Here is an 11169-nt window from a genome sequence, read left to right as displayed (position 1 = left end):
AAATATGGTTAATATTTTTGTGAAAGACAATTTGATTAATGGAAACTGTCACTTTTGAGCAATTTAATGTGTCCTTGCTGAATAAAGTATTAATTTCTTGCCAAAAGAAAAAAAAAATCTTACTGACACCAAACTTTTAAACAGTAGTGTATATGTTTCAATTTGATATTTGACAAATTCTAAAACCTTTCCTATTGAGGCCTTTTTGAAAGCATTTGAATAAACCCTTACCATATCGATCAATTAGAGAAACTGAACACATATCTCTGAGACAAGATAGTACCTTCATTGTCATAAGAGCCTGCCACAGAACGGGAGATGTATCCAGGGACGACAGCGATCATGGCGGCAGCCAGAAGCCCTGCACCCGCATCCTGCAACATAAAGTGTTACTTCAGTTAGGAGAATTAGCTAGACAAATAATGAGCAGGTGGGTGTGATGGACGTGTGCTGAAGTTCATCTCACCTTGAGCTCTTTTGTGAAGTGGTAGGTGACGATAGCGGTGAAGGAGGAGAAGAGAGGGGCGAGGAACACACACACATTGCGGATGTCGATGGTGATGTGGAAGAAGTGTAGAACGTGATACAAAGCCGCAGATGTGATCATCAACCCTGTAGGAAACAACGAAACACACCATTGCTATGCAGATGTAGCACTGTTTAAAGTGGTTTTAGCCTGTTGTTATAAGGTTGCTAGTCAAAACAGTCCCTAAATACGGTTTATATATAGATCACAGCCAGTTTTATCATCCATCAGATGAAAAAGTCCAATCACTTAGAAAACTAATGATACAACACAATTTGCGGTGTCTGTGCAGGTCAAAGTTTAATACTAATGGTTAAGGGTTTGTTTAACATTTAAAAAAAATAAGGAAGTGACATCACCAATGCCATCAAGATTAGTAATGTAGCTTCATCAAAGAAACAGTTGACCCAAAACAAAAATGTACAGGCCATTCAAGATGTAAATGAGTTTGTTTCTTAATCGGAACAGATTTGGAGAAATTTAGCATTACATCAATTGCTTGCCAATGGATCCTCTGCAGTGAATGGGTGCCGTCAGAATGAGAGTCCAAAATGGTTCTAAACAAATATGTTGCTGCATTTTGATGTGAGAGTACAACAGAGGATAAACTTTTTCACAGGAGGTGGCATGTTATGGCCAGAACCTACAGTTTAAAGTTAAAATGTCTTATTGAAGAATGTGTTTCCTACAAACATGCTGCTTTTCACTTCTCAATATGTTAATTGATGGACTGGAGTCGTGTGGATTACTTGTGGATTATTGTGATGATTTTATCAGCCGTTTGGACGGCACCCATTCACTGCAGAAGATCCACTGGTGAGCAAGTGATGCAATGCTAAACTTCTCCAAATCTGTTCCGATTAAGAGACAAACTCTTAATATATAAAATATTCAATATATTGGATGCATATTTTTATTTTTGGGTGAACTATTCCTTTAACAATCTTTTCCAAGACAACATTCCATTAAATGCAATGACCTTGTTGCAGCACGAGTAAAGCATTCTGGGGTTTTGTACTTGGCGTCAGGCCACAAGTGGCTGAAAAACACATTCTTATATTGCTATAAATTTTTTAATTAGTGTCATTCAGCTGTACCGGGATAGATGGTGCCTCCTATAATCCTCCCAAGTGGATACCAAGCCCGATCATCAAACCAGTTATGGAATTTGTAAAAACCCTCTTCTGTCAAGAACCGAGTGGTCCGGTAATTGAAATAACTGCCAACAAGAAACAGCTCATTTAAACAAGTGTTCGGATGCTGGTGCACTGCAATAATGACCCAGAATCTACACTTACGGATCGAACTCATGGATGACACTCTCGAACCGAAGAACAGAGAACAGTCTGGTGGAGAACGCTGGAGGAAAATGACAAGACAGACAGCTTTAGAGGACAGCTGACATACAGGAGTCCGATACAAAGGGACGTGTATCCACTCACACAGGACGGCTGCCATAGACAGGATGAGCAGTTTCAGCAGGGTGTCCTGTTTCTCATAGGACAGACGCAGGAAGCCCAGCTTGGTCATCTTAACACACAGGAGGCAGGACTAACTCTTGATACCTGACAAAACAGCATGTTAACATAAGCAATGCAACTGTTAATAATAATAGTAATACAACTTAAACTATACATACATTTTAGGGGAAAAAAGTGAAATGTTTGAGCAGCGTGGAATAGGGCTCCTTTAATAACAAACTATGTACAAGCAGTAAGCAAATTTTGGCAGATTTAAACTTCTAAATATGATTATGCAATCCTACAATTTATTTTTGCCCTGATTAAAGAGGTTTTTCAAATTGATTAAGCGTCAAATATGAATTGTAGAGGGTAAAGCAGTTGAAGAAATGCATAAATCTGCATATTATGTGATCTGTTAAAGTGTCAAATCTTTATAAAATCAGGAAGAGCCAGTTTGTGCACAATTCCTATACAAAACCCTACTCATTAACACTTCACCACACATGTACAAGAAGACAAATCAATTCAGAGAGTATAAAAGATGCACATAAATAATGTTTTTCTGATGAGCTATTCGTGATAAACTAATAAAAGTCTTGATTAGCTCCTTAGCTGCTAGCTAACATTACACCTATCTCACACCTTTCCAAGCTTTTTTTTATCATACGTAAATGTGTTATTTAACGCAAGGGAGTAAATGTAATGACAGCGAACCTATATAGTTGCAATAAATAAGATTAGAAATTATAAATGTGCAAAATTACCAGTCTTATTCATCGGCGGTTCACTCACTCCAGCCCTACCACACTCTCACATACAACACTCTCTGCGATCAAGCCCCGCCTATCCACGTAGAAAGGGCGCTAATTGGCTCAGCGTCACGATTCCGAGAGAACGGCTTTCGCTGATTGGTCTTCGAGATGTCATTCAAGCGTGTCAAGACTAGTTCCGCATGGCGCTCCAGATATGACGTGTCCTAAAGGGAGAAAGACAGTAAGCACTGTGGAATCCATGCAGCACTCAACTTTAAAACTTTAACTATCAAATATCATAACATTTATGTTATTTTAATTGTTAAATAAAATTTCCCTTACAAGTTCATGATGATTTATATCAAGTAGTAGTAGTATCATTTTATTTAATGCCATGACAGCATCTGAGGCAATTTTCATGGCAAAAACTCTAATTACAAAAATACAAATATTACATAAATACAATAACAACCAAGCAAACAAACAAACACAGCAAGTAATATACAATAATTTTTAAATTAACATATGATAAAAATCTAAAACCTTTTCAGGCAAAATCTTACTAAATAAGTACTTAAGTGAACTAACTTTATAAAAGCTTTCGACTTGCATTAAAATCGGGACAGTCCAAAAGAATGTTTAATAAAAAGGGGGTCTTGCAGAACATGCATAGAGTTGGGTCTATGCACGAGTTAGTCTTGTAAAAAAAATTATGAAGTTTTGTACACTTCTAAAGCAAAGTGTTTATTTGGGATAGTTGCCTGTTTTGTCTAACAAAAAGTTATTTGATTTATCTCATGTATTGTGACTAATACATAATTTTCTATACATTAATTAAAAAATGATATACAAAAAGTTTGGAATAATTTAGATTTTTTTTAATGTTTTGAAAGTCGTCTATTATGCTCACCAAGGCTCCATTTATATGATGAAAAATTCAGTGAAAACAGTAATATTGTGAATTACTATTACAATTTAAAATAACTGTTTTCTGTTTTAATATATTTTAAAATGTAATTTATTTCTGTGATGGCAAAGCTGAATTTCCAGCAGACATTAATCCAGTCTTCAGTGTCACATGATGATCTTTCAGAAATCATTCTAATACACTGACTTGGTTCTATTATTAAAATACATAATAATTAAAAAAAAATTTAAATCAGTTTGAGTTACAGTAAAATATGACTCAACATATTTTGTAAAATGCATACTACCTAGTGTTTCCCAAAAAGAACATCTTCAGTGCAGTACAAGTCATTTTGGATAAAAACGTCTGCCAAATACACAAATGTAAATACAAAATAAGACCATTATGTACAAACACTGTACACAGACCAAATTTATTGAAATAATGTAATACTTTTACAAAATGTCACTCACAAATATCCATCTGTAGGTGTAACACTATGGACTCCTGATGATAATTACAACCCTTTTTAAAATACACACCACCCACCCCCCACGGATACAATGACATAATATGTGTTTCAGTTTCAAATGTTTCAAAACAGGTTCCAGGTACTGAACTCCAGGAACAATCACCACAGTAGACATCCACTTGACATGCCAGCATTCATCGGAAACTGGATCCGTGATCATTTAAAGAACAGTTTCACACGTGTCACACAGTTTGCCAGTGCCACCTGACAACAGCAGAGGAATAAAGCTTGTGCATACTGTTGGAAATCATCCCCGGACCATTACAGATGACACTGGATCATGTTGACATGGTATTCCCAAAATAAAAAACGCATTATAAAAGAAACCAAATAAAAGCAGCTCCCTTTTAAGTTTTACATTGTTACTTCTAGAATTGCTCAGGGGGAAAAAATCCATCATTTACTCACTCTCATGTCGTTCCTAACATGACTGACTTTCTTCTGTAAAACACAAAAGAAGAAATTTCAAAGATTGATCACACTGCTGTTTTTCATAAAATATAAGGATATAGGGACTTGAGCAGCATGAACATTTTGCAAAATCTCTTCTTTTGTGTTCCACAAATTAAAGAAACATAAGGGTGAATAAATAATTTTCGGACAAACTATTCCATTAAGAAGATGTGTAGTCAAAGTAATGAGCTTTAAAACGTCTAGCAAACTCACAACATTTTAGGTCAAGAAACATCCCTTGCATAAAGAGGCCTTTCAATTTGATCGTTTTTCAGTCTAGTCCACATTTCAGTGCAGAAAAACAAACCATTGGGGGACATTTTTCTACTGATCCATACCGTAAGTTATTAGCTAAAGCATGTCATAGAGCTTAGTGTTAACTGAGAAACAAACTGTCATGTGTCTGGACCTCACAAGGCAGAAAAAGTCATTACATAAAATTAAAAAGAAGGCCATAAATAGATAAAACGAGTTGAGATAGAAACTACAGGGCCTAAAAGAGGAGGGAAGTCAGTTCACAGAAAATGTGCACGCCGAGATCTTTGTGCTGTCTCTACAAATCACCCAAATGGCACATAATGGGTACAAAAATAGTCCAACAAAAATCACACAGAGAATCATGACCTTGTGTATCAGCACAGGGCGATCACATTACTAACCCGTCCGATTCATCCTTCAGAAGAACATCGACAGACACTTTCAAACACAGACAACGCAAATATTTTTCCATCCACTCTTTCAAACCAAACTGAGTTGGGAATCCTGAAAGAGGTCACTGGGGGGGCATAGGTCGCTGGCGCGTCGGGGACACGTGAGGCGAGGGCAGCTTCTCTGTGGATGTGGAGGTCGGGATGGAGCTCTGCAGGTGCACCGTCTTGTGGAACAGTTTGTTACTGATGAGGACGACCAGGGAAAAGAGGCGGAGCTGGAAGTGGCTGCAATGTTGGAAAAAACAGCAATGTTATCAGCAATAAAATATCTTTTTTAGTACATTTTACATTAAAAAAAAAAACAAAAAAAAAAAACTCATTACTAGAGTTTGACTGGGGTCTTTGCTTCGTTTGCACTGATGATGAAGAGTGGGAAGAGAATGGAGAACAAACAGCCGCTGGAGGAAAGAGTGCAAGATTAGTAGTCACACAGAAATGATACATTATGGAATACTACATATACCTAGGAAAACACTAGGGATGACTCAGAGTGATATTAAAAAAAAAAAGTTCACCTTCATGTCGTTCGAAACCTGACTTTCTTTTGTGGAACACCAAAGAAAATATTTTGAAGAATTTTTACGACTAACCAGTTTTGGTTACCATTGATTTCCATTGTATGGACCAAAAAAAAGGACATTTTTCAAAATATCTTCTTTTGTGTTCAGCAGAAGAAAGAACAGGTTTGAAATGACATGAGAGTGAGTAGATGATGACAATTTTCATTTTTCTCTTTAATCACGATCAGATCAGAAGATGGTAAGTCGAAATGGACTCTGATTGTACCTTATGATGTATGAAGAGGGCAGCGCAGTCAGTAGTGCCATGGGCAAACCAAAGCCAAAGTAATACGGCCAGTTTCTCTCAATGTTTGACAGCCTTTGGTGCATTTCAATTCCTTCAGAAGAGATAAAATGTCAATCAGGAAAGGTTTCGAGTAGATATTCTGATCGTTTGTCACACTGATTGATCAGAGGAGTCACACACTTACCGTGATTAAACCAGCGATATTCAAAGCAGTAAAGCGAGTAGAGCAGAGACATGTGCAGGAGACTGACCAACTGACCAATAGCATCAATGGGAAAGAGACTCACGGTCCATCCCTAAAAAACAACAGACATAAAATGTGTTTGAAAAAGAGAGATAAACAAGCGGAGTGAATCACAGATGTAAAGATTTCAGTGATCTTCTACCTGGATGAGGAAGAGTGCCTGGAGCAAAAGATTGAAGAGCATGTCTGCAATGATCTTGCTGACACTGGGAAAAGGCTGAGCTTTACGTCCGGACACTTCAAACGCCAGATCAGCAATGTCCTGCTCGACAATACGGAACAAAAATCACAACTCTACATTTCAAATATTACAAAACAGATATACATGTATGTATGTGGAGATGTATGTTTCTTGAGCAGCAAATCAGCATATTAGAATGATTTCTGAAAGATCATGTGACACTGAAGACTGGAGTAATGACTGCTGAAAATTCAGCTTTAACATCACAGGAATAAATTACATTTTAAAATATATTAAAAATAGAAAACAGTTATTTTACCACTATAAAGTCCTGCCTAACCCAGTAAGCATGGTAAAATCACTGTAAAGAATGGTTATTTACTTTTTTATTTATTGCTCTGATAAACTGCTTAATTACAAGAATGCTGATTTCACGATCAAACCAGTATGCCACCCATAAAGTATGTTCAAAATAGTCTCACCTGGAACCAAATGGCATTGACTATCTTGCTAAGCACAAAGAGAGGCAGAACCCAGAGAGCACTGAACACAGATGTCAGAATGAACTCCAGCCAGGACCACACATTACCATGTAGCGAAGGGTCACCTGAAACCAGATCAGCAGAAGAAGCATAAATACAAAGACAAATCTGGAATATATGACATGGACGTTTTTTTAAAAGCGACACATACCTATGATTCTAGCAGTGAGGGACTGCAGCAGTGGGATAAACACCCGATAAAACAGGAACAGACTTAGCTGTGAGATAAAAGAAATGGGATTATTTCATATAATAGTTTAGCATACACATACCAAAGCATAGTTGACCAATAAGAGACAGAGAAATGTACCCAAAATACACCTCCATTCCAGGCACAGCACTGAAAAATTCGACTTGCTAGTTTTGGTTCACTGTTAAAGAAAAAAAGCAAAGAAACCTATTTCATCAGGACCAGTAGTATTAGAATAGACTGAATAAATGAATTCGAATGGCACATCTACCAGTCCTGTTTCCGCTCCTCGCTCTGAGCCCGTCTCATCGCCAGGGCCCCGCTCGTTCTGCGCCTCCTCTGCTCCTCCCTCTTCTGCTGAATTCGAGCATCGAGCTTGGAGATGGTTCCAATGCCCAGGATGGAGTCCTTGATTCCCTAAAATAAAATAGGAAGCCACTTTTTCAATAAGAATGAAATAAAATATTATTACAATTAAACATAACTGATTTTAATACATTTTAAAATAAAATTTATTCCTGTGATGCAAAGCTGAATTTTCAGCAGCCATTACTCCAGTCTTCAGTGTCACATGACCCTTCAGAAATCATTCTATTCAAAAAATTAAAAGGCAAGCTTGTGTTTCTAACTAGGAACCAACACCAAGAGCTTAAGGTGATGATAAACGGCAACTTTTTAAAGAAATGTTGCTGGGGCACTTTCCCATTGAGAATGGGCAACAAATTTCTATCTGGATACTTTAGATCGGTTGTGGGCCCTGTGTCTCACCTGGTTGCCCAGCAACACTGCTCAAAAAGTTGTCCCATGTATCAATACCTTTACAGATGTTGATGTGATTTCAAGTCATAAGACATTAAATCAAAAGGTTTATTAGATGTAAAATTAGGTTCTGACCGTCGCAACATTGCGGACAAACGCTCTGACACCGTCCGTCATCTCCACACCGGCTGCAGAGTCATCAACTGCAGGAGGGGCAACCAGGGGCCAGGCAAGATCTCATGTCAGGAGGAGGACACGCCTGCAAACTGTCCAGAGAAAGAGAACTCTTTATATCTGTGGCTTCATAACATTTTCATGCTTTGATCTCAGTGTTAAGCCATTTGATCTGACAATTTGATCCAGCAGCTTTGAAAAAACACCCTGAAATTCGTCATGAACTAAAAAAGCAATAAGTTAAATAATGAAAAGAAATAAATTAAATAATGTGTCTTCAATTTTAATAGAGAACTTAGAGGCTCACAACTGAAATGACATGTATGTTGAAAACATGAACTCCATGTGACCATAATCAAGGGTCACACACACAAAAACAAACACAAACACACACACACACACACACACACACACACACACACACACACACACACACACACACTAACAAACATATTTTTGCAAGATATTTTGATCTGAACTAATGCTTGGTGTAGATAAAAACACTCCATATCACCAAAAGACAGCATGCTATATTAGGCCAAATACGATTATCCTTATTTCGATTATCAGAAAACATTGTTTGATGGACCAGTTCTCTAGTAAACAACAAAAACAGCAGCATTAGCCAGTGGATCATTAGCTGAGCAGCTAACTACAGCAAAATCAACTTTAACAGATATTATCGGATACATATAACCATAGAAAACATGTTTACATATCAATCCAGCACACCGTACCTCATGTGCCTATTTAGGCTAAAATCTTCTCTTCACCTGAAGCCTTGGAGTTTCACTCTCTTTTCTCAAGCTCTCAACAAAACAGCATCAGGTCAGCGCAGCTGCGCATGCGCGAAGCGGTCTGACATTTGACGGGATTTGTAGTTTTTAGATCGCGCTTATTGACAGGAACTACACCGCAGATACCCAAGCGACGCTTTCTGTTTGTTCCTAGAAACTCATCGCATAAATGTCACTGTCTTTTACCGGATCCTGGTGGGCACTTTATTTCAGATTACATTTTAAACATTTCATAGCTCTTAAATGAGTAAAACATGGCTGTTTTCAGTATAAGAAACAATCATAGGAGGCGATATGTTATTCTGTTTTTAAGTCTTGCGTGCTTTATTATATACCGACACTTCAGGTAAGGCAAAACTTTGCACTTATCTTGTGTCTTTAAATGTCTTTAATATTTAATATTTTGATATAGCTCCTGTTGCCGGTCCTCTGACAATACTGTCGGTCTGCTGTTGTCAGGAGGGACTTAATTCTGGTTCTTGTTTCATCCTGGTCTGCATCATTATCTGGGCTCTGCACAGCACTGGGGATACATCATTAATGTAGATCCTCGCTCTTCGATAACAACACAACCCTCCAACTGTAGAATCAGACTAATATCATTGCAAAATTGAACGAACTTTTAAAATCAGAGTGAGGCCTTGTAAAGCTGGAAATTGGTGTGATTGTGTGAAATTCTAAAAGGTCATGTGATCAGGTGGCTACAGAAAACAATTGTTTAATGCTTTAATTATTAAATGACAATAATTAATTTAATAATTAATTGTGCTTCTTTACAAATTCTAACTTTCAAGTATTTGTTTGCTTGTTTGTTAAATACTTTAATTATTAAAATGGCAATAATTAATTTTTAAATAATTAACAGTGCTTCTTTACAAATCCCAACTTTCAATTATTTATTTATTATTAAATGCTTTAATTTGTAAAAAATGGCAGTAATTAATATCTAAATAAATAACTGTGCTTCCTTACAAGTTCCAACTTACAAGTATTTGTTTGTTTATTCTAATAATTTTTTTACTTATTTATTTACTTACTCCATTTATTTAAATTATTAAATTAAAATGGCAATCAGTTTTAAATAATTAAGTGTTCTTCTTTACAAATTCCAACTTTCAAATACTTCATTTATTTATTTTGTTTGTTAAATATTTTAATTATTAAAACTGCAAAATTTAATTTCTGAATAATTAACTGCTTCCTTACAAATTTCAACTTTCAAGTATTTATTTATTTATTTAGTTAGTCAGTTAAATGCTTTATTAAAATTGGAATAATCCATTTCTAAACAATTAACTGTGCTTCTTTACAAATTCTAACTACTTTCAAATATTTATTTATTTATTTTAGCTATTCATTTGATACTTTATGTAATTTTACGTACATAGGCTCTGACCTTGACCTTGGAGGACTGCCCAGGTGATTTCTGCTGTTGAATGGAATATAAACGGCTCTACTGTAGCATAACTTTTAAGTCATATCCTGCAAATTCCAGAGAAAATGTGATAAAAAAAATTGTGAGGCAGCAAGCAAATGCAGCATTTGATCAAATCAAAATGATGTGCCATGCTTTTTGGTAACGAATGTCATGAGGGGAATTAAAAAAAAAAACTTGTTACAAGGAACTACATTTAAATATCCTGTGTTTCTTCACATTTGGTAGCACTTTATTTTAGTCCACTTAGGCATTCTACTAACTTTGCAACTTCATGTCAACTAGCAGTCATTAGAGTATTAGTAGTCTGTTTGCTTAATATCTGCTAACACTATTTTGATGGTCCTCCAACAGACATTCTACTAAGCAGTCTTTACAAGTACATGTCAACTTATACACTCTATAAAATGCTGGGTTAAATACAACCCAGTGCTGGGTAAAATAGGGACAAACCCAGCAATTGGGTTGTTTTGACCCAGCAGTTGGGTTAAATGTTTACCCCAACCTTCTGGGTAGTAACCCAACCGCTGGGTCAAAACAACCCAACTGCTGGGTTTGTCCCTATTTTACCCAGCACTGGGTTGTATTTAACCCAGCATTTTTTAGAGTGTACTACTAACCTTAACTTACCAGTCTACTAATACTCTACTGAGAGTTAGTTGACATTTAGTTGCGAAGTTACTTAATGGTTAGCAGA

The 11169-nt window shown here is 36.5% G+C and overlaps 2 protein-coding genes across 2 annotated transcripts in view; both read right to left on the bottom strand.

Annotated features, from left to right (window-relative positions):
* LOC107679507 (dolichyl-diphosphooligosaccharide--protein glycosyltransferase subunit STT3A-like) overlaps positions 1–2826 on the bottom strand; it is an 8670-nt gene extending 5844 nt beyond the window's left edge. Inside the window, exons 1-6 of the mRNA XM_016475074.1 lie at positions 2754–2826; positions 1969–2091; positions 1825–1885; positions 1624–1745; positions 467–612; positions 259–374 (exon numbers count right to left, since the gene is read on the bottom strand). Of these exons, the coding sequence (XP_016330560.1) occupies positions 259–374; positions 467–612; positions 1624–1745; positions 1825–1885; positions 1969–2056 (533 nt within the window). The 5' untranslated portion in view covers positions 2057–2091; positions 2754–2826. The remainder of the gene's footprint in view (positions 1–258; positions 375–466; positions 613–1623; positions 1746–1824; positions 1886–1968; positions 2092–2753) is intronic.
* A 1888-nt stretch (positions 2827–4714) lies between these two features.
* Positions 4715–9083, bottom strand: LOC107679512 (etoposide-induced protein 2.4 homolog). Its single transcript, XM_016475078.1, has 11 exons — positions 8978–9083; positions 8202–8332; positions 7579–7724; positions 7428–7488; positions 7269–7335; positions 7058–7182; positions 6537–6656; positions 6335–6446; positions 6130–6241; positions 5667–5741; positions 4715–5568 (listed from the first exon to the last, which is right to left on the bottom strand). The coding sequence occupies exons 2-11, from the start codon at positions 8241–8243 to the stop codon at positions 5406–5408; spliced, it is 1023 nt and encodes a 340-aa protein (XP_016330564.1). The 5' UTR covers positions 8244–8332; positions 8978–9083; the 3' UTR covers positions 4715–5405.
* Between the last annotated feature and the right edge of the window lie 2086 nt (positions 9084–11169).

Source organism: Sinocyclocheilus anshuiensis, unplaced genomic scaffold (genome assembly GCF_001515605.1).
Source record: "Sinocyclocheilus anshuiensis isolate Anshui unplaced genomic scaffold, SAMN03320099.WGS_v1.1 scaffold2218, whole genome shotgun sequence".
Lineage (NCBI taxonomy): Eukaryota > Metazoa > Chordata > Actinopteri > Cypriniformes > Cyprinidae > Sinocyclocheilus > Sinocyclocheilus anshuiensis.
This window is presented reverse-complemented; position numbering and strand designations above follow the sequence as displayed.